At 55.1% G+C, this 25,997-nt stretch overlaps 2 protein-coding genes across 2 annotated transcripts; one reads left to right on the top strand and one right to left on the bottom strand.

Moving 5' to 3' along the window:
* Positions 1-1,163: 1,163 nt before the first annotated feature.
* On the bottom strand, positions 1,164-16,790 carry TUBGCP2 (tubulin gamma complex component 2). Its single transcript, XM_063131283.1, has 17 exons — positions 16,592-16,790; positions 16,241-16,369; positions 14,862-15,038; positions 13,906-14,065; positions 13,312-13,519; positions 12,762-12,961; positions 10,024-10,213; positions 9,456-9,601; positions 8,741-8,921; positions 7,699-7,879; positions 6,622-6,794; positions 6,335-6,463; positions 5,535-5,655; positions 2,685-2,828; positions 2,289-2,417; positions 1,718-1,881; positions 1,164-1,476 (listed from the first exon to the last, which is right to left on the bottom strand). Exons 1-17 carry the CDS (start codon positions 16,742-16,744, stop codon positions 1,362-1,364), a joined length of 2,700 nt encoding a protein of 899 aa, XP_062987353.1. The 5' UTR covers positions 16,745-16,790; the 3' UTR covers positions 1,164-1,361.
* Positions 16,791-16,894: 104 nt separating this feature from the next.
* Positions 16,895-25,094, top strand: ZNF511 (zinc finger protein 511). Its single transcript, XM_063131286.1, has 6 exons — positions 16,895-16,985; positions 17,161-17,234; positions 17,697-17,898; positions 22,616-22,740; positions 23,363-23,554; positions 24,665-25,094. The coding sequence occupies exons 1-6, from the start codon at positions 16,914-16,916 to the stop codon at positions 24,732-24,734; spliced, it is 735 nt and encodes a 244-aa protein (XP_062987356.1). The 5' UTR covers positions 16,895-16,913; the 3' UTR covers positions 24,735-25,094.
* Positions 25,095-25,997: the final 903 nt, after the last annotated feature.

Here is a 25,997-nt window from a genome sequence, read left to right as displayed (position 1 = left end):
CGTTTCTACTTCTTTTTCTTCGCCTTGGAGGTTGAGCAACTGGTAATACTGGTTCTCCTTCCGAAGTTTGTCTGTCGACCATTGGCCCGTACTTTCGCCACCCCCCTGCCCTCCTTTCTGCTTCTTTTCTTATTCGACACCGTTTGCCAAGCCGTTACTTCCGCAGCATCGCCGGGTTCGGCGCGCACGGCTCCCCTGCTTTCTTCGGGTGGTGTCCTCGAAAGCTGTTTTCGAGGCTCCCTGGTATTTTGGTGTACCCCTGGCTCCCTTTGCTGCTCTTTTCCCATTCTGCGTTCCTCCCTCTCCCACCGCTCCCTCTCCAGTCCCCTTGGTGATGTAACTGAGAGAACCGTTTTTCAGCTTCGGTGATCATGAGCAGCTCAAACCTCTCCGGGTCCTCGGCGTTCCACTGCGCCTTCAGACACCAAGCGTAGGGATGCCCTTCCCGGAGGCAGAGATTACAGGTGACGGGTCTCCCGCAACCCTGCGTGGCGTGACCCGTGGTGCCGCATCGGGAGCACACCTGCGTTTTGCATTCTCGACGTCTGTGCGAGAAAGAGCCACACTGGAAGCACGCGGGCGGTTGTCCCGCATACCTTACCATGGCTCTGTCCGCCCCCATGAAAAAGTATTTATGGATGTGTCGTATTTGACCCGTCATCGGATTCTTGTGCAGACCGACGATCGCCCTGTATTCGCCAGTCCACACTTCCCTACGGTCCCTCCTTTTTTCTGGCTCGAGGAGCACCTTACAGGGCCTCCTGAGCCAAACAGAGACATCTTGTGCTGGGACTACTACAACTCCCAGGATTCCTGACCAGTGGCTAGCTGATTGGGGCTGATGGGAGCTGAGGTCCAAAAGGTATGGCGGACACCAGGGTGTGAAAGACTGCTAGCCTTGCCATGCGGTTGTATTCGCATCCAGGGGTGGGACAGCCGGGCAAAGATGTTGTTCTCCTAACCCTCTTGGTGCACTTTTGGGGAGCAGGTGCAACAGCGGCCGACCCGGAGTGACAGAAGTGAGGCTTCTTGCACAGGTGGTGCACACACGCCAGAGTAGCCATGGTCTTGGTCCATGAGGGCTTCTGTCACTTCATTCATTGATGGCTCAGTTCAGCTGAGTTCAAGGCAGAGGTGCGAAATGCTCGCTTAAAGATTATGGAAACCTCTTATAGATTTTTTTTATTTTTTAAATATAATACACAGAGTTACACAATCTAAAGTTTTGTCTTTTTAAAAGGTCAAAATACAATCCATCACAAACACGAGCAGCCACAATGCATGTGCGTCCCAGCTCCATGGCAGCTCTATGCCCGCCCCCTTCCTCCTCCTCCTCCTCCTCCTCCCCCCGAAGGGGAGGGTCACTGAGTGGCTACAGCTGCCGCCCTGGGAGGGGCTGCATGCGACACGGCCTTCTGGCTCCGTTCGGCAGACATGTGCTCCAGCCGTTCTGTGTAGAAGCCGTTGAAGTCCAATCTAGGAAAGAGCAGAGTGATGGGCTGGAAGACCCTGGCAGGGCATCCCCAAGCCTGAGAGTCCCCTCCAGGCCACCGTCCGGTTTCCCCCTGCGGCCCACCGGCAGGGCAAGAGGGCATGTGCCTCTCCTCCTCTTGATCCCCAGGGGCTGGAGGTGGCCTGGAGCTCCTCTGACTGGCTTGATGCCCCTTCCCCAGCAAGCAATTCAGGCTTCAGGGGGAGAGAAAGAATCTCTGCTCACCTGTAGATGATGTTGATCATGCTGTGCTCACAGTCATTGGTGCTGTAAATGCTCAGCTTGTCCAGGAGATCCAGCAGATGTGCTGAGAAATTGCTGTCAAACTTGTTTATTGTTGCCTCAAAGCCAGAGGTTACATGCAAGGAATCTGCATGCTCTGCTAAAAGCTGCAGAACCAGAGCACAGAATTTGTTTAAAGACAAGAACAGCGTCTCCAGCGCTTCCTGAGTCACTGAGGCAGGGAACAGTCCTCCCGGGCCAGGAAGCGGAAGGAGCCCTGCTTCAAGGCTGCATTTAGGCCCCCGAGGGTGAGAGGGCTGCGGAAGGACCCTGGAGCTCCAGCGAGGGACGCCCTGCCTCCTTGCACAGCGCCGCTAAGGGGGAGGGGGGAAGTTCTCGGCACCTGCACGAGGTATTCCTCCCCCACGGGGACTGGGCTACAGTGCCGAAGCCCCACCGACTCTGCCGTCCCTCCCTCTTGCGCTACGAAGAGATTGGAAGGCTCCATCGATTCTACGAGGGTCCCGTGAATGGGGCGGGGGGGGGGGGAGCGGGCTCAGAGCTCCCAGCACACCTTGTTTGCGAGCCGCTTCCGGGTCGATTCCTCCACCCGCTCCTGCTCCGTCGGGGGGCCCCTCATGGTCCCGTGCTCCACGGTCAGGCGGCCCAGTTCGTCGTCGAGCTTCATGCTGTGGGAGAATCGCTGGTGGGAGGGAGGGAGGGAGGGAGGGAGAAAAACGGGTCAGCCTAAGGCGGCCTTCCTCCAGCTTGGCACATTCCGCATGTGTTTGGACCACAACGCCCAGAACTCCTGAGCAATAGCCGCGGAGGCTGGGGTTGATGGGCGCTGCGTTCCAAAACACCAGGAGGGCATCAAGTTGGGGAGGCCGCCGGCACAGCTCATGCAGAGTGCGTCCCCCTGTGCAGGCTCCCTGCGAGGGGAGGCAGCCCAGTGTCCAGCCAATCCCACCTGCATGCAGTTGGTGAACATGACGCAGACAGACATCATCTTGGAGAAGATCTTCAGCAGCTCTGGGTTGGTGAGCATGCAGTCCTTCAAGCAGTTGTCCAGGAAGCTCGTGTGGTGGCTCAGGACGTCGTCGATGTTGGAGGCCTGCGGGGCGAGACGAGGCACCCTCCAGCAAGCCCTCCTCCACCACTGAGCGGAGGCCGGGAGGCCGGCTGGCCCAGCCCTCCGGCGCAAAGCAGGGTCCGCTACACCCACGGCGTCGCTGGCAAAGGACCCTCCAGCCTCTGCTCTGAATACCGCTTGCTCAGGGGAGCCCACCGCCTCTGGAGGCAGACAAGGAGGGCGGGTGGGAGCTGCAGTCCCGCCCGTCGGTTCCAGGCCTGCTCTCTGGCACAGAGAGGGTCTCTGGCAGCCAAGTACGGCGAGGCCGGGTGCCTGGGGTCCCTCGGGCGCATCGACGGACACCCCAGGAGTATCCGGGCAGAAAACCTGCCTTGGCCCTCGGCACTAAAACCAGGGCCCAGAGGCTGCCGACGCCATCAGAGGCAGAGGAAACTTCCGGAAAGGGCGTTGTGAGTGGGGCGCAGCTGCCCTCCTTATTGCACTCCTCACCTGGTCACCAGAGGCAACCGGGGATTCCATCCAGGTGAGTGGGGAGGGGAGGGGAGGGGTGGGCCGCTCCGTTCCTCCTTTGTCTGTTGGCTCAGTTTCCATGCTGGCTGCCAAGGCACAAACGCTCTGGCGGGTCCGGCGCCTCTGTGAGGCAGGGCGAGGCCCCCGATGGCCCTACAACTGGCCCGGAGGGGAAGGGGCGAGGCAGGGGGCGGAGCTCAGGCATCAGGGACAGGGGGCGGGGTCTGGTTCTCCCACAGGCAACATTCAGTCTGTCCTTCCAGTTCTGTCGCCCAAGGGCCAAGCTCTCTGGGCCTCCAGACGTTTTGGCCTACAACTCCCATGAGCCCTCACTGCTGGCTAGGGTTGATGGGAGCTGAAGAGCAAAACATCTGGAGAGCCACAAGTCCCTGCTCCCCTCCCCCCTCCTCCTCCTCCCTAGGAAGGTGCTTGCGCACCTGCTGCTGCTGCTACTTGTCCGGATCTTGGGGGGCTGCCAATCAGCAGTATAGCTTGGGGTGGGGGTTGGGAAGCCCCCAGAGGTACTGAACCTGCAACCCGAGAGCGAGAGGGCCCCTCCCCTGCCCAGGAGAGAGGGAACACCAGCAGGGATGCACCTCCTGCCCCAAAGGCCTGGGGGGCGGCCTCAGCATGGACCCCGTTCAACGGCACGGCCCCAGCTGGGCGCTTGAGGGGGCAGCTGAGGGGGCAGCGGCATTCGCTCGTTCTCCCTTCTCACACTGCCATGTAGAAGCAGCCCCCCTCAAAAACCACCCCCTCCCCTCCCCTCCCCTCCCCCCTACCGCTGCCAGTAGAAAAGCCACAGGCCACGTGGTCAGGACTAGAACTGCACAGCTTCCCAAACCTGTTGGGACTCCCTGCATTTACAGCGGTGCTGGAGAGCCCACCCACCCACCCCCTCTCTCTCTCTCTCTCTCTCTCTTTCTCTCTCTCTCTCTCTCACACACACACACACACACACACACACACACACACACACAAACACACACACGCTACCTACATGGATAGTTGCGGGGGTGGGTGGGTTTAAAACTGTGATCAAAGAGGGGCGTGTTTAAACATTGGGGAGGGGAGGGATTAGTTTGAGCCCTTTTCTAAAACGCAACCGGCAGGAGGGGGAACCTCTGATCTGATTCAGGGACGGGTCGCTCTGTTTTTTGTGTTTCGCCGCCAAACGAAGGGAGAGGAGTGGCTACGAAGGGCACCTCTTCCACTGACGCCTGCACCTGCACACCGCCCAGGGAACGTGGGCTGATGGGCGGCCATCTAAGCCCTGCCGTGGCCGTTACAGTCATATACGCCCCCCCATCCCTCCCTCCCTCCCTCCCTCTGCCAGCAGCAGCACAGAAATGCAGCGTGCTGGCAAAGGACGGACGGGCAGATGGACAGGCAGAGCCCTCCCTCCCCCCTGCTCCAGCCCACGGAGCTGCTGGGCCGTCCAGCCTAGGAATCCAGGGGGATGGCGACTGAGTCAGGGGCCGATCTCTCCCTCCACGCCCCTCCTAGGCACGCAGGAGGCAAAGCCTCCCAGCCTGGAAGCCAAGCCACCGAGCAGAGGGAGCACAGAGCGCTCCACGCCACCTCTCCCAGCCTGCTGAATCTTCTTCCTAGCCTGCTTTTCACTCGTAAGTGGGGCCGGCAAAGGAGGCGGGCAAAGCGGCCCTCCTCCTCCTCCTCCTCCTCCAGCCCCCCTGGTGAGTCAAACACAGGCAAGGCAAGAGGTTTGCGGTGCTGCGACTTGGCCAGGCTCCCTAACAAGGCCGAATCATTTCACTATCAAGGTCTCAAAAAGAAGCTGGGGTCGCCTGGCGTCCTTACTCCTGGGAAGGCAGGAGAAGCCGAGGCCATCCGGGGAGCTGTTTGCGCAGCCACTTCTGGGCCGGTGGCCTTCTGTGGATGGCTCCCAGCCGGCCCGAGGGAGAGGGGTGTGCGAGGCTCTGAAGCCACGGCAAAGGGCTCTGGGACCGCTCCAGGGTGAGAGGAGGGAGCGGTCAAGCCACCCAGGCCTCCTCAAAGGGAAACGCGAACCCGCCCCGCTGACAAAGGGCACATCTGCTCGGCAGGGCAGGTGATGCTCTGCCCAGGTGCGTGAGCGCCAGAGGAGGGCAGCTGCAGTTCACAAGTGCACAATCTCTTTAGGTCGTCCGAGTAAACGCCCGAGCCGGGAGTGCTCCCCCCCACCCCACCCCCCCAGGCCGACCGGCCGCCCCGACTGACCGACTTCAGGTTCTTCTCCAGGATGTGCCACGTCGGCTCCATGACTTCAAACATCATGTAGTACTGAATGTTCTGCACAAAATTCAGCATCCGCTGGCGGAGAGTGAAAGCACCAGCAAACCTGAAAGAGAGGAATGGGAGCAGAGAGCGGATGGGGGTGGGTGGGTGGGGGGAGCTGCCCGCTGTGGGGCTTGCAGAGGCAGCAAGCGCAACGCAGGGTGCCCCCCCTCCCCACTGCTGCTGTGAGCAGCAGCTACCAGCAGCAAAAGAGGAACGACCCACAGGGTGTTAGCTGGGCGCCGCTGTTTATCGGAGCAAACTAAGCGCGGTTTGCAGTTCTCTGCCTGGAGGCCTCCCACCCACCTACCCCTTCACGGCTGACGAGGCCTGGGAGTAAGACCAGAGCACGGGGTGGATTCAAAGCCCCCAGCCGCCCAGCTGAGCTGCCACGCCCTCATCCCCACCCCTGTCGGGACAGAAGAGAAGAGCCCTGGTGCCAGACGTTGAACTGGACGGAGGCTTTTGATCTGGCAACCGATGCATTCGGTGGGGACCAGGCGTGGAAGCGCCTTCAGCCTCCCTCAAGGCTGGCAGGAAAATCAGCTCCTCTCGTTGGGAAGGAGCAGCTTCCGGTCCCCCAGGGGCCGGGAAGACGCCTGGGCAGGAGGGGGTGCAAGTGGGGGCTCCCCCACCTCCCGCCCTGGCTCAAACACACGGCCAGGGGGCAGGAGGCCCCCTGCCCCACCCAGCAGCTGGGCATCTCCCTCTGCCGGTGGAGCGGCCGCCTCCTCCTCACTCACCACTTTGACGCATGTAGTGAGCACCGCTTGGCCGTCTTGCTGCTGATCCAGACATTGCACAGCTGCCGCTCCACGTGCTTGCAGTAGAACATGTGCCTGAAGAGCATCTGGTACCGCGTTAAGGCTTTCCTGCCGGTCAGGAAGAAGGAGGGCAGCGTCAGGAGCTGGGTCCCAGGCTGCTTCCCGAGCCACGGCCGGCCACGTGGAGGCCCGGCCCGGCATTTTCTGGGCTGGGCAGGACCACAGTGCACGGCCGGCTGAGCCCCAAGAAGCGCGGTGTGGCTCACCTGTTGATGATGAGGGACAGCGGCCACTTCACCACGTAATCAAAGGAAAAGGCCTCCAGGCCGCTGAGGGAGAGCTCCGTGGGCTCGGCGTGGATGATGGCCTTCTCCTGCTTCGTTTCAATGGCCAGGACGCGCAAGAGCTGCGTAATGAGGTCGTGGGGCATCAGATCAACCTGCGGAGGAGAGCAGCCGGAAGCTACAGCAGAGGCTGGCAAACACAGGACTGGAAGACAAAGCACCGTTCCTCCGAACAGAGTCAAGGCCCTGCCCTTAAGCCGGGGAACAGCCATAAATAGTCACAAAACTGGGCCAAGCAGAAGCACTCCAGCGGGGCCTTCTCAGCATCTTCAGCAACTCAGCTGGAGGGAACAGGCACAAGGAACTGGTTGTTCCTAAAGAGACAGGGCCTTTACTGCTGTGGCCCCCACCAGGTGCAAGGTCCTACTAAACGAGATCCAGCAGATGCCTACATTGCATTCTTTCAGGGGCCCGGCTGCGCACGACTGCCTCGGGTGGCCGTTGGCCATCTCGCCTCTTGGCTCGTGTTGTTAATGCTGCTCCGTCCCACGTCTGATGATTTATGAATTGTTCTTTTGCTGTTTTCTTGGCTTGTTATGTTATAAAGGTTATAACATAACAAGCCAATGTTATGAAATGTTACAATCATTAAGGTTTCCTTTATGATTTTTGCTTTAGAAACGGTCCCTCTTATATTGTAGGGTGTTTTATCTCAGAACCAAGTTTCAATTCATTTTTTTTAAAGGTAACTTATCAGCTTTAAAATACACAAATATTTACGTTTTGGGTCGTAGCAGGTCGTCGCTTTGAGTTTTCCCACTGACACAACAATCCCTACCAGCTTGGGCGGGGCTAAATCCAGACGTCCCCAGAGAGCCTCAACCTGCTTCCCCACTGCAGGAGGGAAGGGGCTGCCCCTCGCACTGCTGGGAGGTGGGCTCTGGGCAGGCAGGAAGAGGCCGGCACCTGCCCCGCCTGGCCCTCGCCACCCCTGGCCGCCATTTCCTGGGCCTGTGCAGCACCCGGCCTCTGCCCCGGAGGGCAGACGTGGGCTGGTACCTTCAAGTCGTCCTTGAAGGGGTCCGTGTTGGCCGTGCTCATCCGCAAGGCTAACTCCAGCAGAGCCTCCAGTCGGGTGGGAATGATGTCGTCCACCGGTCTTTTCAGCTCCTCTTCAGTGAGGTCCATGAAATGGACATAGAAGTCGCCCTGGTCCATGAGGAAGTAATGCTTGATGGACCTGCTCCCCAAAACGATGCAAGTGAACTGGGCTGCCAGAGGGAAACGGGGAAGAGCGACACAGAGCCCTCCTGCCCCTCCCCTCCTCGGCCTGTGTCGCTCCTGCAGGCAACAGCGGCAGGAAAGGGGGCAAGAGCAGGAGGCGCTGCCATCGTGGGCCACGTTCCACGTGAGGCTTGTACGTGGATGTCTCCGAAGCGGTCAACGCCTGACGTTCTACATGCAAATGCCGGCATTTTAGGTGAGCCAGCTGCAGAAGCAGAGAGCTGGAAGGGGCCCGGGAAGGCCGTCTCGGCCAGCCCCTCCCAACGCAGGTTCAGCAAAGCCCTGCTCCTCTGAGGCCCATGAAATGGACCCTGGAGGCACCACCCTGGCCCGTGAGGAAGGGACACCCGACGGACGCCGCTCTCTCCCCTCCCCACTCCCCCCCCCCGCCCTCCGTCTTCTCTCCTCCAGGCCAAACAGAGCCGTTCCTCATTCAGCCCTCCAGCCCCCTCCCTTGGCCAACGCTTGGTCCAGGCCGGCTGCTGCCCATGGACTCCTGTCGCGGGAGGAGGAAGGAGGGCATGGGGGGGGAAGGCGAGCGCTGGCGGAGGGGACCTCTCCCTGCGAGAGTGGGCCTTCAAACGGCCCCGGGAGCCACCCACCCACCCCACCCCCACTCTCCGCAGACCTTTGCAGCACACAGTCCCAGGAGCAGAAGCCCTGCTGGCGAGGACCCACGGCCTGGCGACGGCCCACGGCCTCCCTCAGAGGTGGCCCCCAGACACAGGACCCCACAGGCAGCCCAAAAGGCCAGCCCAAAAGCCGCCCTGCGCACAGCTCTCTGCCCCAAAAGCCTTTGTAAAAGGGCAAAGCGAACCTCAAGCGGGCCACGAGCTCCTTCTCTTCCATGAGGAAATCTAGCAGGACTTTGCTGGCGTAGCTGTAGGCCTTCTCTATTTGCTCCACGTATTCACGCTCCTTCAACGTATAGATCACCTCTCTTGCCAAGGGGCAAGTCACGTTGTGGCCACACTCCCGGACGACGTTCAAGTACTTCCCTGGAGGGGAGGGGAGGGGAGGGCCGTCAGGACTGACATGGATTTTGTCCAGACGCTGCGCACTGCAAGGCGTGCTCCGATCCGCCTGCACGAGCACCACGGGGGCGGGCGGGGGCTCGCTTGCGGGGTGAGGAGAGGGAGGGACCCTGCCAGGGATGAGCCTCCACTCCTCAGCCATGAAGCTCCCCGGGAGACCCCGGGTGGGCAGGCGCTCCCCCCACCAGCCTGACAAGGGCTCCTCTCAGGATGAAAAGGGCCTGGGGGACGGAGACCCATGGGGGCCACCCACACGGGAAAAGAAGGGCGCCACCTTCCCAAGCTAAGTCTGAGCCTTGGAGAGAAGTCTGCCCCTCTCCCATCCGTACGCCCCCCTACCCCCGCACCACCACGCTCAGCTTCAGGGGACGAGAAGAGCCCCCCTCGGAGTGAGCGGCCAAGGGAGGGGAAGCTCCTGGGTGCCCCACCGGGAGCAGCTTCCCCCCTCCCGCCTCCGCCCCCCACCCCTTTCCTGCCCCATGGCGGGCGGCTGCAGACCTGTGCTAAGGATCTTGTCTGCCACCTTCTGGAGGAAGGAGGGGATCTGCGGCTGCACGAGGGTGTATCTCTGGTCCCAGTACTTGTCGTTGTAATCCTCCTGGATCTTCTCCTTCTGCAGCTCGTGCTCTTCGACCATGAATTCACTGCGGAATTAAAACCGGTGAGCACCTGGGGCAGACGGGGAGGGGGGGAGGCAGCCGTAGTTCAGAGGGGGGTCGGGTTCCCCAGCAGGCACGTCATCTGCTGCCCTACTTCTTTACGTTTACATCTGTCATGTTTAGCGTTGCGTTATTTCGATATTTTCATTGCTGCTTTTGCTGTCTTATTGTCACTTGCCTTGGAAGGGCTCTCAAGGGATCCCCTCACGCCTTCTAAAGAGGCCACAGATGTCCTTCACAGCGCAGACGCCCCCCCCACACCTGCTGCCACCCAGACGTTTTGGGTGACAACTCCCAGCATTCCTGACTCTTGGGCTGATGGGTATTGAAGCCCAAAACTCCTGGAAGGCGCCTGGCGGGGGAAGGAGCCAAGAGGGGAAGTGAGCCGGCCAGCCGGCTCCACATACCTGTACGGGTCGTTGATGATGCCTCTATAAATCCACTTCTCCAGAACCTCGAAGTACGGGACGCTGGCGGCCTTGGTCAAGTAGAGGCAGAGCTCCTGGGCTTGGCCGTCCCCGGTGTAGTTGAAGGTCTTGTCGTGGAGCAGGCTGAGCGTGGAGCCTCCCACACACTCGCCTTTGTCCACGGCCGTGGCTGGAACGAGAGGCACACCGCTGAGGGCCCACGGCCACGATCCACAACGGACAGGCGGCCTCTCCAGCCCTCCCCTGCGCAGCTGGGCTCTCTTGGGAGCCTTTCTTCTGGGACAGCCCAGCAGCCCAACACAGCCAGGAGAAAAACTCTCCCTGGGCCCCTCCGGCCTTGCAAACGCGGAAGCCCTTTTAAAGTAGGGCCCGTGAGGCACCTCTGAAGGTGTCCTCACCACGCCCCGTTTTGCAGGCAGAACCGTTCTGCAGGCCCACCTGGCGCCGTGGCTCTCGAGACGAGAATAAAAAGCCAAGGGGGCTTCCTCAGGGGAGCTAACCATGCTCCAGAGTCCCAGCTCACGCCCGGAGACGGAGCTTTGGCCACGGGGCGAGCGTCAAGAATTCAACGCTGGCTTGGACACTTTGGGCCCAGAGAAGCTTCGTTTCCCCCCCCCCCGCCCCCCTCCCGGCCATCTCCTGGCTCTCCCCCCCACCCCCACTGATGAAGAGGCAGCCCAGCACCTACAGCTTCATTGCGCTCAAAGCTATGCAGGAAAAGGAGGGCAGAGACGACCACGCCCCCTCCCCCGCAAACCTCTCCCTGGCAAGTCCAGCCGCTCGATGGACCCACCCACCCACCTCTTCCTCGATTACCTGCCCTTTTCTGGAGGCCCCAGACAGGTTTCCCCCACCTCTTCAGCTATCTTTTCTTGGAAGGGACCCTGGCGCTCACCTAGCACAAAGCTCTGCACCTGAGCCTGCCCCCCCCCCTCCATCTCCCGAGGCAGCAGAGACTCTCCCTCGAAGGACAAGAACCCGGACGCTTGGCCAAAACCTGCCATCCCTCCTGGCCCTGCCCTGCTCCCCAGTAACTTCCCTGCCCTGGAATTTCCCCCATTGACCCACCAGTCAATATGCTGCATGTGGAGGGGGGGGGATTAGCAGACATGGTTCACTTGGAACTTCCCAAAGGCTGTTGACAAAGCTCCCCCCCCCCCTCCTCAAAGACTCCTGAGCACACTTAGCAGTCACGGAATAAGGGGAGAGAGGTCCTCTTATGGATCAAGAACTGGTTAAAGAACAAAAAGCAGAGAGTAGGAATAAATGGTCAATTCTCCTGAGGGAGGGAAGTAAATAGTGGGGTCCCACAGGGGTCTGCGTTGGGACCGATGCTTTTCAACCTGTTCATGAACAACCTGGAATGAGGAGGGAGCAGCGAAGTGGCCAAGCTGGCCAATGACACCAAATTATTTAAGGTTGTTAAAACAAAGAGGGATTGTGAGGAACTCCAAAGGGATCTCTCCAAGCTAGAAGAATGGGCATTTAAATGGGAAATACAGCTCAAGTGTAAAGTGATGCATGTTGGGGCAAAAATTCACAACTTCATGAATACATTGACGGGATCTGGAGGCAACGTAAAGCCATGAGGACCAGTAGCCATCAACAGCCTCCTCCGCTGTGGCACCCCGGCTGTGGAATGAGCTCCCCAGAGAGGTCCGCCTGGTGCCTACACTGTACTCTTTTCGTCGCCAGCTGAAGACCTTTTCATTCTCTCAGTATTTTAACACTTAATTTTAACTTAATTTTTCCTGTTCTAACTCTGTATTTTAATCTTATATCAATTTTGCTGCGTGTTTTTATCCTGGTTGTGCTTTTTATACTGTATTTTGTATTTGTGTTTTTAACCTGTCGGTTGTTTTATTACGGTTTTAATTTTTGTGAACCGCCCAGAGAGCTTTGGCTATTGGGCAGTATAAAAATGTAATAAATAAATAAATAAATAAATAAATCCATCTAAGCGCCTTTGCAAGCCATCCAAATCGCCTTATGGGCAGCTGTGACGTGACCCCGCCCTCACTGACCCACAAGCCCCAGCTTGAAAAGTCTCTAGGTGAAAAGGACACCCACTGTGACCAGCTGGTTCCCTTTAGCCAAACAGGAGAAGTAGTTAGGAAGTATGTTCCTTGTTCATAGCGCAGACAGATGAACGACACATGGGGTTTTGTACCTCAAAAACAAACAGACTAAGATTTATTTAAGACAAGCGCTCTATCTTCTAGTTGACCGCTCAGCTCCTGGCCTTACCCCAACTCTGCTCTACCCCTTCTAACTGCCACTACTTAGATGTCCCTTCATCAGCCCCTAAGGCCCGACCCCCTGCCTCTCAACTAACTGACCAACGGTTTGCTCGCCCCTTGGAGAAACTCCGTCTCCGCACACGCCCCCTCCCACTGTTCACTCCCTCCCTCCCATCCAATTAACCCTAACTTTCCTGGACACTATGTGACACAACAAACCCATATAAACACGACGACAAGCCCAACATGGCAAGCACTGCAGGGCGTTGTCCAGCAGCGCCCTCCACCGCCTAGCTCTGGGCTGTGTGGAGAAGGGGCTTCCTTTCACCTGTCCGGCCTCTCCCACCACTACCGCTCAACCAGATTTTTTAAATGGCTTCAGCTCTGGCTCTGGGGGAGCAGAAGGCCATGACATGTGCCCCCCCTGGCTGGCCTTTGGCCTTTGCGGGAAATTGGGAGAAGAGGAGGGTTCCTCACCGAGAGAAGCCAGGATCTCCATGGTCCTCATGGTGGGCTGGATGTAGAACCAGAGCTTCTGCAGGGACAAGAGCCCCTGGCGCTGCAGGTGCTCCAGCTGGGTGATGAGGATCATGTACTCTTTGACGAGGGTCCTCATGGCCGCCGCCAGGGCGTGGTTCACCTGCCCGTACTCAAAGGAGGACTTCTCCTCGATGAACCTGGGAAGAGACCGAGGGAGAACGGCACTGCAAGCCCCGTTCCGCAGCTGGCCACGTCTAGCCCCAGGACGAAGGTGCTGGCAGGAAATCCATCAAGGGAGGAGGAAGACAGAGATTGAGAGATCCCCTGACCCCACCCTGGCGACCTCCTGCGCAAGCCCCACCACGCTCACGAGAGGTCCAAGAGAAACACAAAGGGGAAAGCGGTAGGGCCTGAGAGGCCTCCTGGGCTCGCCAGCCGGCCATTCCAGGGCAGCCCATGGCCCTGGCTGAGCCGTGCAGCCCCAGGCAGAGGACCCTGGACAAAGTCGACAGGTTCACCTGTCCCTACCCACAGCGAGGGCTGGTACCTGGTCACGATGGAGTAGCTGGCAGCAACCGGGAGGATCCTGGTGACCAGCTCTTTGACTGACATATCCAAGTTAGGATCCACTAGAAAAGCACGGGTTTCTCTGCCCACCAGCGGCTGCGCAGTGATGTAGCGGCCATCCACCCCGATCAAAACGTACAGCAAGTCCTCCACGACTGCAGACTCCTGAGCTGCCAATGGTAACGTTCCTGGTGGGGGATCCCAAGAGGAAAGAGAAAGGCCCACAACGTCCTTTTAGGGGCAATCATTCTAAAAAAAGGCCAGAGGTCCTTCTGGGGGACCCACCTGAGAGCTAAAAGGTGGACAGCAATTTTAAGCAGTGAAACACTTCCCTCCACCTACACTGGCGTGAACAGCGTGACGTGAACAGGTGCAGCAACACCCAAGACCCTCGGAGGGACGCTGGTCAACGGCTGCGTGCTGCCAGCACCAGGCAGCACTGTTCGCTGCCGGCAAAGGGCCCCAGAGCCACCCGGAGACGCCCTGCTGCAGAGCTTCAGGTCAGGCTGCACACACACGCACACGTGAGAAGCAAAACAACCCCCACGACCCAGCCTGCCCTGGGAAGACCCACCTATCGGCACAGTTGCATCCGTGCTTAAACTGGAGCTAGTGAGGAAGTCCCCGATGAGGGCCGGCCTCTCATATACCCAGGCAGGAAACAACGGAATGGGCTGGCCAGAATTCTTCTTGTTCTGCTTTTCTCTGAGTGTCTTTCGTACAAGTTCAAGAGGCTGCCAAAAGAAAAAGAGCCATGTGTGACACGTAAGTGAGATGCGTGCCCTGACCCACCGCACAGCAAAGGGAGGAGCCAGGCAGGCAGGCAGGCAGGCAGGCCGTCTCTCACGGCAGGATGAAACACCTGCACCTGCAGCAGCAGCAGCAGCAGCACGTTTCCTGGAAGGCAAACAGGGACATCGAGGCGGCAGACCGGGGAGCTGCGCCCTCCTTCAGGAAGGTCCCGGCCAATGCTACAGCCATGCGGGAGGCGCTGCCCTCCTGCCCCACGTGGGCCGCAAGCGCCCCGCACTGAAGCTAAAGAGCTGGCAGGAGGCGAGGGGCGTGCCCTCTGCCTCCTCCAGACCCCCACAGCTGCCCACCTGATCCAGACTTCCACAAGGAGAGGGGGGCTAGAGGCAGGAAGGAGGAGACCTCTGGCTGAATCGAGACCCAAAAAGGGGGGCCAGGCAAGATGTGGGGATGCCAACTGGGGGCACTTTTATATGCTAAGCTATGAATGCAGCATTTTATGTGTTAAGGCAGTAAAATGAGCTTAGGTTCGACAAGAATGCACGTATGACGTATACGACAGTTTTCACGAAATCTTTATTTTTTTGGAGGAGAGGCAGGGGGAGAAGATCTCTCTCTCCCTCTCTCTCTCTCTCTCTCTCACACACACACACACACACACACACCATGGCTTCAAAATTTCTAGACGTTTTACATCTCGAGGGAGAGGCCAAGCGCAACGCCCCCCCCCTCAAGGGGAGAACGGAATCCCCACAGCTTCTGGCCCAAGAGAAGAGATACCTGCTGTGCGCTGGAGCTGGTGGCCACGGTGCCCAGCTGCTTACGTAGCTCCTCCAGCTCCTGGACAGTCATCTTGGGAGTCGTGGAGGGGATGGAGAAGGTGGCGCTGCTGGGAGCGGCTGAGTGGGCGGCAACTTCTGCCCGCTCCTTGGCGTTCTGCTGCAAGTACTGGAGGGTCTGGGGGGCGGGGGGGGGGAGGGCCCCAAGAACAAAAAGGGTTAGGAAATGAGAAACTGCCACCAAGGCCCTGAAGACGCCCTCTCACACGCAAGTAAGCCCATGCACACCAGATGCTGGGGAACATGGGTGGGAGGCTGCAGCTGCACCCGTGTCCTGCTTGTGGGTTAGGGTTAGCTCGTGGGCCACTGTGGGGACAGGGTGCTGGACTGGGTGGACCCTGGGCCTGATCCAGCCTCAGGGCTCTTCTGCTCTTATGGAACTTCCCCCACGAGCGACGCAGGCTCAGGGCTGCCGCCCAGGCTCTCCTTCTCAAGGCGGGTGTTGCGAGGAGCCAGGAGAGGCGTGCTTCGTACACAGCCTCACAATCTCCCAGGACCTGCTGCCCCCTCAAGCACAACAGGGTGCCAAAAGCGGCTGCCCCCACCCGCGCCTTCGTTCCACCCGCCCCCTAGAAGGGCTGAGAACGGCTCCGCTTGGCTGCAGCCCCTCTGGTTCCCCATGAAAACGGGCTGGGAGGTGGCCCTCCAGCTTAAAGGGCTTCAGGCTGGGGAGGCCCTCCTGGTGCCTGAGGCCCTGGGGAGCCACGGCATGTGGGCTGGACACTGCTGGGCTCTGCGGACCCACGATTCCTACGTCCCCACCCACGCCTGCCCCAGAACCATTGCCTGTCTAATCGAGCGGAGCCCCACTCCACCCCTGCTCCAGGAGAGATGTGGGCCCCCCTGGGCCTCCCTCCCTCCCTCCCTCCCTCCCGAGAAGGCAAGAAGTGGCCTGAGGCTGGACGAGACCCCCCAGGGGGCCCTCCAATGCCTAACGTGGGGTCTCCCTCTTTCCCAGCAGCAGCACCCGAGGTTGAGGCTTTCGCGGACCCGGCTGCCACAGCCCCAAGGCCTCTTCTGTGGGCAGCCGGATGGATCTCTGTGCCCCAATGTGCACCGCGTGACACTTGTGTACACTGAACCGTGCCGAGCGCCCTTTGGGGACGGCCACCCTGCCAGCCCGCAGAGGTCCTTCTGGAGCTCCTCAACACCCCTTGGGTTAGGGGTGAAGCCACGGTCTGAAAGCTCTCGTCGGCCCAGGGGGCGAACGAGGGGGCAGCCCCTGAGGGGTCCACCGTGTGTGTGTGTGTGTGTGTGTGTGTGTGTGTGTGTGTGCGTGGGTGTGTGTCCCCCCCCCCGAGGAGGGGGGTGTCCGCCTACCTCCTTGTCCTCGGTGAGCTTGGAGAGCAGGTAGACCAGCGGGTCCAGGTGCCGCGTGTTCTTCGACTTCAGCTCGTCGTACTTGTTTAAGAAGTCTTCCGGGGTCCGGGAAAACTCCGCGATCTTGACCTGTGAAATGCAGGCGGGGTTTACGGGGGTGGGGTGGGGTGGGGGGTCGATCCGGGCGGGCGGGGTCTCGGCGGCCCGCGGCCCCTTGCTCTTGGGGTGGGCGCCTGGCGCGGCGGCGGCGGCCTCCCCCTCCCTCCCCGGGATCGGGGCCCCTTGGCGGCGGAGGGGAGGGGGAGGGAGGGAGGGGGAGGGAGGAACCCCCCCGGAGGCCCCCCCGGAGACCTTGGCGGCCAGTGCGGAGGCGGAGGTGGTGAGGTAGGGCCCGCGGTTCTTCTGCAGCAGCTCGGTGTAGCCCTCGGCGCCCTCGCCGCCTCCCCGCACCCGCAGCAGGCTCAGCAGCTCGTTCACGTCGTGGTGGATCCGGAACTCGCTCATCCTGGCGGCGGCAGCGGCGGCAGCAGCAGCGCCGGGGCTCCCGGGGAGGAGTGGGGGGCGCAGGCCAAGACCCCCCGCGCCGCCGCCGCTAACGCCGCCCTGTCCTCCCCCCGCGCCCTCGGCCTGACCCGGAAGCGGAAGCGAGGCGCGGGGGGGGCAAGGGGCGGCGATGGCGGCCGGGGGCCCTTTCCGTTTCCTGCCGGCTCGGCTCCGCTTCCCCGCCGACCACCCCTTCTTCGAGGTGGGGGCTCCGACTCCCCCCGCGACCCCAGCCCCGGGCAGGATGAAGGCCTCAGGATGAAGGCCTCCCCCCGGGGAGAAGGGGAGGGGGCGCCGCCCGGGCCCCGCAGGTGCCCCCCTCCCCCGAGGCGGCGCTGGCGATGCTGACGCCCCCCCCCCCTTTCCCCCTCCTTCAGGACGGCGACGTCCACCGGCACCTGTACCTGCGAGAGGCGCTGGCGAGCGCCGCGGAGGCCCCCGAGAGGCCCCGGTGAGAGAGACACGGAGAGAGGGAGGGAGGGAGGGAGGGAGACCCCCGCCCCCTCCCGTCCCCCCCCCCCGCCCGAGGGATGGAGGGAAGGGAAGGCCCCGCTGCTGCGCTGCCGAGGCCCGGCGCCCCCCTCCTGGCGCATATCCCCCGCTCTCCCGGCTGCTGCCCTCTTGCCCACGCAACAGGCTGACCCCAGAAGCAGGCTTCTCTCCGCGCCCACCCACCCCCCGTGCATCGAGACATGCAACTCGGCAGGACCAGCCATCGTGTGTGTGTGGGGGGGGGCTGTTGTGGTCTGGGCGGAAGCGGCAGAAGGAAGACGCAGCGGGAGGTGTCTGTGGGAGCCCCAGGTGTGCCAGACAGGTGCACGGTTGCCCCCCACTCAAGCAGCGGTTTCAGCGGGCAGCCTGATGAAACGTTCTTCCTCTTTAACAGAAGTTGGCTTTCTTGGCTTCCTTTCAGCACCGCTGAGGTCTTCTGCCACGTTGCTGGGTGCCGCCAGGTTTTCGACACCTTGGAGAGTTACGAGCATCACTACAACATGCTGCACAGGAACGTCTGTTTGTCTTGCAAGCGATCCTTCCCTTCAGCACATTTGCTGGACGTTCACATCCTGGAGTGGCACGACGCACTCTTCCAGATCATGGCAGAGAAGCACAACATGGTGAGCTGCAACGAGGCCCACGTGGCCACCTCAGTGCAAACACAGCTCGGTGGGTGGGTGCTTCTCCCGTCCAGGAATGAGGCGTATATCCTGCTCAGTCCTGGGCCCAGTGCTCTTCAGCATGTTTATTAACGATTTGGACGAGGAGGTGCAGGAAACGCTGATCAAATCCTGCACTGTCCCTTGAGGCACAGGTGGTCTTGGTGACACACAATGCCTTGAATTAGCTTCCACTGCTTCGCTAGCTATGACTGTTCCTGAGCAGGGACACTCTGGTGATCCATGCTCTGGTAACCTCCCAGTTGCGTTACTGTCATGTGTTTTACATGGAGCTGCCTTTGAAGATGGCTTGGAATCTTAGATTATTGCAGAATGTGTCTGTCTGAATTTTAGCTGGTCCAGCCATATCACAGCATAATATACTGATTTTTAAGGTGCTGGCTGCTTGTTTGCTTCTGGTCCCAGTTCAAGGTGCTGGTGCGGACCTTTAAAGTCCTAAATGTCTTCGGACCCAAATACCTGCAGGAGTGTCTCTTCCTGTATCAACCTGCCATGTCTGAAGATCTCCAGGTTCCTTTTTTAGGGGATGCTGGTTGTGTAGGAACTAGGCAGAGGGCCTTCTCTATGGTGGCACCCCGTCTCTGGAATAGCTTCTCCTTTGAAGCTCATTTGACACCTACACTGGCATTTTAGTGCCAGGTTATTTGCCTGGACGTTATAAGTATTACGATCATGCAGTTAATTTGTTTTATTCTGATGTTTTATGTTTTTAGTGTATTGTGGCATATTTGATTTTTTTTTTTTATTAAATTTTTATTCATTTTCAACACTATATAAACATAGATAAACATTACCAAAATATAACTGAAACAAAACACAATAAGAAAAAAAAAACATCAAATATCTGCTGCATACATATTGAATGATTGTTGAGTACAAATATCAAAAACTATTACATATACCTTATCATACTACAACATCTTCGTTCTTAACATAAAAGTGCACCCCCCACCTCGGGATCATTCTTGAGTCCAAAATCTAATCGTTTCTTCTGCTGGTGGTTTCCCACTTCCCTTAGTAAACACAAACACTAGGAACTGTTTCCAAATTCCTTCGAACTCATTTATTTTAGTTACGCCTTTTCTCCACTTAATATTACATGTCAGTTTATCATTAATGGCTATGTCCCATACTTCTTTGTACCATTCCTCAATAGAATATTCCCCTTGGATCTTCCAGTTCCTAGCTACCATCAGTCGTGCTGCAACCAACAAATTCGATATCAGCTCTATAGTTCCTTTTCCACACTTTATATCTTCAAATAGTGACAGCAATGCTATTTTTGGTGTTTGTTCTATTTTCATTCCCACTATTTCTTCAATTTCTGAGAACACCATCTTCCATAATCTTTGTACATATTTGCATTGCCACCACATATGTAAATACGTTCCTTTTTCCCCACAACCTCTCCAACAATTTGCTGAATGTTGATCACTTATCTTATTCAATCTAACCGGGGTTAGGTACCACCTCCATAGGATTTTAAAATAATTCTCCTTTATTCTTACTGATAAACTTCTCAACACTCTTTGTTTCCATAGTCCCTCCCAGCTCTGTCGCCCTATTTGTATCTTCAAATCTGATTCCCAAACCATTTTCTCTGTATTCTCTCTAAACTCCTTCTCTAACAATATTTTATATATTTCACTCATTAATCCTTTTGAAACTATACTCCCTCCTTTCCCTTCCTCCTTACTTACTACTAATTCTTCAAACCTCGTCATCTTTCTGCACATTCTATTATCTTTAATCCACTTTTTATTCCATTGCTCTAATTGACCATATTCTAGCCAAGATAGCTTCTTCTCCTTTAACAAATTTTCCATATCCTCTCTTGTTTTGATATCTCTTACCCAATCCTTTAATCTTATTTTATTTTTCTCTTTTAATATTTTACATAATCTACCCTTTAGATCCTCTGGGAAATTCTTTAACATTATTATCGGTGCTAAGGGAGAGTTGCTCGGAAGCAGCTTCCCTTTAAATTTACTCCAAATTTCCCATTGAGTCCTCAGGAGTGGATTATCTATACTTCCAACCCACTTTCTTCCTCCGTCTTTAAAAAAAACATTCTCCAAATTCATCTCTACCTTATTTATGGTTTTTTCTTCCATCCAATATAAATCTCCTACTCCCATAATTGCTTCTACAACATGTCTTAATCTATTTGCTACGTAGTATAATTTTATGTTTGGGAGACCCATTCCCCCCTTTTTTTGGCTTAGGTACCAATTATTTTTATTCACTCTTGCTCTCTTTTCTCCATTACAATATTTATTAATAATATTTTGCCAACTTTTTATCTCGGTTTCTGATATTTTTATAGGTAACATTCTAAATACAAAATTAATTTTAGCTAATATCTTCATTTTTATTAAGGCTATTCTTCCGAACCAAGATAAATTTAATCTTTTATATTTCTCCAATTTCTCTAATACCTCTTTCTTTAACCTCGTTAAATTTTCCTTTTCAAGATTCTCTAAATTTTTTGTAATTTTAATTCCCAAATATTTAATCTCATTCTTAACTTTCAATTCCATTCCCTTAAATTCCCAATCCTTTTCTTCCTTCTTGGTATAGTTAAACAACATCATCTCTGATTTAGACCAATTTATTTTTAACCCTGTAATTTCCTCAAATTCCCTCAACTGATATTTAATTCTTTCTAATTTTCTTAATGGATTCTTAATGGTCAATAAAGTGTCATCCGCAAACATGTTTAACTTTATTTCCCTTACCTCTCCAATTCCTTCTAACTCTTCATCCTCCCTTAGTGCCTTCGCCAAAACTTCCATAACCATTACAAACAGGACCGGCGAGAGCGGACATCCTTGTCTTGTTCCTCTGGCTAGTCGTATCTTTTCAGTAAGTCCGTCATTTACCACCACTACCGCCGTATTTTGGGAATATAGCTGTTCTATTACATTTTTAAATTTATTTCCAAATCCCAATTTATCTATAATACTCTTTAGTGCCTGCCAGCTCACACAATCAAAAGCTTTAAAAATATCTAATGCCATAATACCTGCCTTAATATTTGCTTTTTTTATTACATTTATTACATTTAAAACTCTCCCCACTAAATTATGCATATGCCTTCCTACCACAAACCCACATTGATCTGCTCCTATATATTCTGCCAAAAATTTATTTAGCCGTTTGGCCATAATAGATGTAAAAATTTTAGCATCCTGATTTATTAAAGAAATAGGTCTATAAGAATCGGGATTAGTCAAATCTTTATCTGGTTTTGGGATCAGAATTATCACTGAATGTTCCCATGATTCAGGTATCTTCTCTCCTGATAATATCCTATTATAAAGTTCCATTAATTTTGGAACTAAACAGTCTTTGAAGACCTTATAATATTCTGGACCCAAACCATCTGCTCCCGGTGATTTACCAACTTTTAACTTATCAATAACCTCTTCAACTTCTCTTTGAGTTATTACTGACTCCATTAACTCCTTATATTCTAATTTTATTCCCTTCTTTATAAACCTCCCAATATACTCCTCCACCTTTTCTTGTTGAATTTCTTTACCCTTATACAATTCCTGATAGAATTCCTGAAAATTTTTTATTTTAGCTTTCATTGCATGACAATAATTCCCTCGGCTATCTTTCAACGTTTCTATCCCATTCCTCCCTTTTTCTTTTTGTGTGAGCTTGGCAAGCAACCTCGAGTTCTTATCACTGTTTTCAAAATATTCCCTTTTCATATACATTAAATTCTTTTGAATCTCTTCTATATTTAAATTTTCTAATTGTTTCTTCTTAGCTTGTATTTCCACTAATTTATATTTATCTTTAACTCGCCAATATCTTTCCTCCAAGTTTTTAATTTCTATCTCTAACTTTTCCTGTTCTGCACGTTGTTGTCTTTTTAAACTACATGTTTCTCTAATACAGATTCCTCTTGCTACAGCCTTCATGGTGTCCCAAATGACTGACCCAGCTGTTCCTCCTTTTTCATTAATTTCCCATGACTCCGACAGTTCCTTCCGAATTTTATCTACTATTTTATTATATTTCAATATCTTTGTATTCAGCTTCCATCTATATGCCTCTTTATAATCTTTCTTAACTGTAAATTCTAGACTTAACAAGGCATGATCAGTTACTTTTATTACCCCCATTTCCATTTTACAAATCCTCGTTGCAAAATCTTTTGAAACAAATATATAATCTATCCTGGAGTATGTATGATGAACTGGGGAAAAGTATGAGAATCCAGGCCTATTCCCGTTAAGTAAACGCCACGAATCTAAATAATCATTTTCTTTTACTAATTTATTCAATATAGTCATATTGTTCCTCTTTTCAGCATTAGTGGGATTTGACCTGTCCCGTTTATTATTTGATTTTTATGCCTCTTGTATACTTCCCTGATACCCTAGGATGAAAGGTGGGTTACTTCTTTAAATAAGCGACTGAACTCCATCCGCTTGTAGGTTCACCTAGCCCAGGGTTGCTTTGCTAGATTCTATAAGTACCAGCCTTTCGCTGAAGCCTGAGTTTCTTCCCACTGGAGTTGTAGAGCTTGAGCCTGAGGCAGAGCAAGCAAGCCACGCTCGCGGCCACGAGGCTGTGGCTCCTCGTTAAAGGCATGCCGTGCTGACCACAGCCCCCTGCTCTTTCTCACCCCCTTTTCTAGTACCAGTGTTTGGTAGAGAGCTGTCCGCAGAAGTTCAAGAGCAGCAAAGACCGCAGAGATCACTTAGTCAACGTTCACCAGTACCCATCTGATTTTCGCTTTGATAAACCCCTCAGATCTAAAAGGTAAGTGCTTGAGTATTTGTAGCCCTATGAACATGCAGGATGAGTTGTTCTGGCGAATATACCTGGAGATATAGACAAGCCAGAAGAACAGCCGCTAGTCCTCCTACTTGCTGCTGCTGCTGCTGCTACCTATGCCTCTGCCTTTGTCCTGCCTAAATTCCTCTTAGGAGGTCAGGACAGCAGGCGCTCCCATTTTTTCCTTACAGCAGGCCTGTGCAGTGGGTGAGCCTGGCCCAGGTGAGCTTCATGGTTGAGTCGAGGCTTGAAACCAGGCCAAAGACGTACAGTAACCACTGCACAAGAACCCTGGCTGATGCCCGCATCCTTCTGTCCAATGGGGCTGGGCAGCGTCTAGCTCTCCAAGCGGCCCACCATCCCTCCGTATTGGCTGAACGGGCTGGTGCTGATGGGTGTGGCTGGTCGAAAGATGTGAAGGACCTCAGGTTGCCCTCCATGCTGCAAGAAAAGGCAAGGCAGGCTTTAGGAGATGCTGAAAAGGGGCCTTCTGGACTACCTAGGTGTGCGAGGAGGAGGAGGAGGGGAAGCCCCTGGCAGCTCTTCAGAGTGCTCTTGTTCCCGGCTTCCAGTATTCTCACCACCCCGGCCCGTGTTTCTGCAACAGCGCAAAGGCAACACGGCCTCAGCCAAGGGAGAGCAATGTGCCAATGGACGTGAATGCAGAGGACTGGGCACAGCCAGCAGCGGACGCCATGGAAGTAGGTCCTAGCGAGAGCGCAGCGGAGAGCAAGCCCCTGCCAGGGATGGCGAGCGCTGTGGACCGCCCAGCGCCTGAGCGGCAGCTCTGCAAACCCAGGTGGGTGTCTTTTCCCTTCTCAGGCGACCCTGTGCCACCATCACAGCATGCCTGTCCCATTGCTGCTTCCTTGTGGGTAACTCATAGACTCATTTCTCTCTGTCCAGACCGAAACTGCATCCGTGCAGTGGTGGGCACAAGGCAATGTCGTGGCTCTGCCATTTGCGCAGTGTGCATTTGTTTCAGAGCAATCCATCAAGACCAAATTGGTGTCAGTTAACTGGTAACCCTGTTCAAAAGGCTTGAGAATGGCTTCTCCTCATTTTTCGCAGGAAGCTGCATCAGGGGTGTTGTAAGGGAGAAAGGCTGGGGAGCTTAACTTACGCTGATGCGTCATGGCAGGAGGGAGGGCTGCCTCCCCCCCCCCCCCCCCCCCCGGTCACTGAAGCCCAGGCATAGGACGCTTTTCACTCCAGAGCAGTTGGTCCCGGCTTTGCACTCGAACCATCGCAACTGCGTTTTTAAAGAAAACATAACAATGTTCCTCTTTGTAGGTTTGTGCGGGGGGTGGGGGGCAGGCTGCCCCACACGCTGTGCCTATTAATTTCACGTTGCGATATGTGTCCCTGGGCTCCACAGTCAAAGCCAAGAACGGTTCAGCCTCTTCGCATTTATATTTGCATAATCCTGTTATTGGATTGTTATAGCGGATTAGAATTCTAGTTGTGAAACAACAAATGTGTAAACTTCTTATTGTAAAACCTCTTTGGCAAAGAGTGAGAATCGGCAATAACTACATAATCTGGGCTTAATTGGCATAATTTAATGTTTTGAATGCTTGACCACATCTCTCCAGCCAATTCAACAGAGCATTTTGGTTTTTTACCAACCAAATGACCAACCCCACAACATCACAGATACTTCTGGTAGAAGTTCGAACTATGACTGTCAGAAACAGCTTTAGAGAAGGGCTGCGTCCCTCTTTGAGATGAGCCACTCTTCAATAGGACATCAAAGCCATTCTTAAGCATTTCTTGGCCTGCAGCCACGGGCACGTAAACAGCCTGAAATGGTGGTATGAAACGGCTATTTAGTGGACATCTGAGAAACTCTAGCAGAACGGCACAGCTTCTAATCCGGCAGGTCTTGTTTGCCTTCTTTCTCTTCCAGAATCCCGCCCACCATTTGTTTTGGGCAAGGGGCCACTCGTGGCTTCAAAGGCAAGAAAAAGAAGGCCTGAGGGGTGTGGAGCCCATCAAGAGCCCCTGGAGCACCGAGAAGCAGCAAGCTGTGCCAAGACTACGGCAGAAGGGCATTTGCCCGGGGCAGGCAGGCAGGCAGGCAGGCAGGCAGGGGGAGCGGCCTGCCCTTTGACCCTGAGCAGAGGCAAAGCGGGCCCCAGCATGGGAAAGCCTTGGACTCCCTCACGGGAGCCTGTGAATCGGGTGCGCCACCGAGGAGCTGCCGTCTTCTACCAGAAGCTGCTCCTGGAGTCCAGCCTCGTTCCATAAACCTAGCAGTGACAAGGATGGATGTGGAGGGGGAAAGTTTTCCAGGTCCTTTTATAATAAAATGCTCAGCATTGCTGAATGATGAGAAACGTGCTCTGCACATATATATTCCTAGTAATCTTTACAACAACCCTGTAAGGTAGGGCAGTATTATTCCTAAATTCCAGATGGGAGGAGGAGCTGAGGCAGAGAGAGAGAGAGAGAGAGAGAGAGAGAGAGAGAGAGGATGGCTTTTTTCATGCCACCAAGAGTGTTTCAACCATGATCCAGGGCAGCCGTGCTTCCGGCTGCAATCCTGAAGTCACTTACATGGGAGTAAGCCTCTTTGAGCTTAGTGAGACTTTCTTCTGAGTAGGCGTCTAAGTGATTGTGCTGTCAGTTTCCTAGCCAAGGTTGCTGCATTTGCTGTCAGACTTATCAGTTTCAGACATTCTTGAAAACAAGGACCAGCTGATGATGAGCGTTAAGAGGCAAATTCCCACAGGATGAATGCAGACAACCGGAGGCTGGGTTAGGGTTCTGTTCCCTTCTGGACCGAATGGAGAGAACCGTTAATTTAAAGCACTTTAATACTGCCCTTTATCATGATACATCCGGGCAGTATAAAACAAATACACAGAAAAGCAGATAAAACTTTAAAATGGACGAAAACGTGTTCAATCAAATCAGTAAAGGCTAACAAAATGCCCAAGCAGATGAAGCCGTTTCCCCCAGTGCCTCAAGGACTGCAGCTTTGGCAGCAGCAGCAGCTGAACCTGTTTGGAAAGGGAGTTCCTGAGAGCACCATCAGCGCCCCTGCGGCTTCACCCCAAGGCGGCAGTCTTTCCTCCCACGACAGCCCTTGAACCAGTACAGTGGGGGGGGGGGTGTTACGTGTGACCCTTCAGATATTTTGGTCTACATTTCCCATCAGCCCCAGCCTGCGTAGCCAATGATGAGGGATGATGGGAGTTGTAGTCCAAAACTTCTGGAGGGCCATAGGCTGCCCGCCC

This window comes from Elgaria multicarinata, chromosome 7 (assembly GCF_023053635.1).
Source record: "Elgaria multicarinata webbii isolate HBS135686 ecotype San Diego chromosome 7, rElgMul1.1.pri, whole genome shotgun sequence".
In the NCBI taxonomy this organism is placed as follows: Eukaryota; Metazoa; Chordata; class Lepidosauria; order Squamata; family Anguidae; genus Elgaria; species Elgaria multicarinata.
This window is presented reverse-complemented; position numbering and strand designations above follow the sequence as displayed.

What these genes read in the sequence shown, in the direction of transcription:
- TUBGCP2 (XM_063131283.1), bottom strand. Translation starts at nt 16,744, where the DNA reads ATGAGCGAGTTCCGGATCCACCACGACGTGAACGAGCTGCTGAGCCTG. An exon ending in CTGTCCCTCATCATCAACAG is followed by an intron (nt 6,464 to 6,621) that starts GTGAGCCACACC and finishes CCTGACCGGCAG; the next exon opens with GAAAGCCTTAACGCGGTACC. An exon ending in TGGAGAAGAACCTGAAGTCG is followed by an intron (nt 2,829 to 5,534) that starts GTCAGTCGGGGC and finishes CTCGCCCCGCAG; the next exon opens with GCCTCCAACATCGACGACGT.
- ZNF511 (XM_063131286.1), top strand. Translation starts at nt 16,914, where the DNA reads ATGGCGGCCGGGGGCCCTTTCCGTTTCCTGCCGGCTCGGCTCCGCTTC. An exon ending in AAACCCCTCAGATCTAAAAG is followed by an intron (nt 22,741 to 23,362) that starts GTAAGTGCTTGA and finishes TTTCTGCAACAG; the next exon opens with CGCAAAGGCAACACGGCCTC. An exon ending in CGGCAGCTCTGCAAACCCAG is followed by an intron (nt 23,555 to 24,664) that starts GTGGGTGTCTTT and finishes TTTCTCTTCCAG; the next exon opens with AATCCCGCCCACCATTTGTT.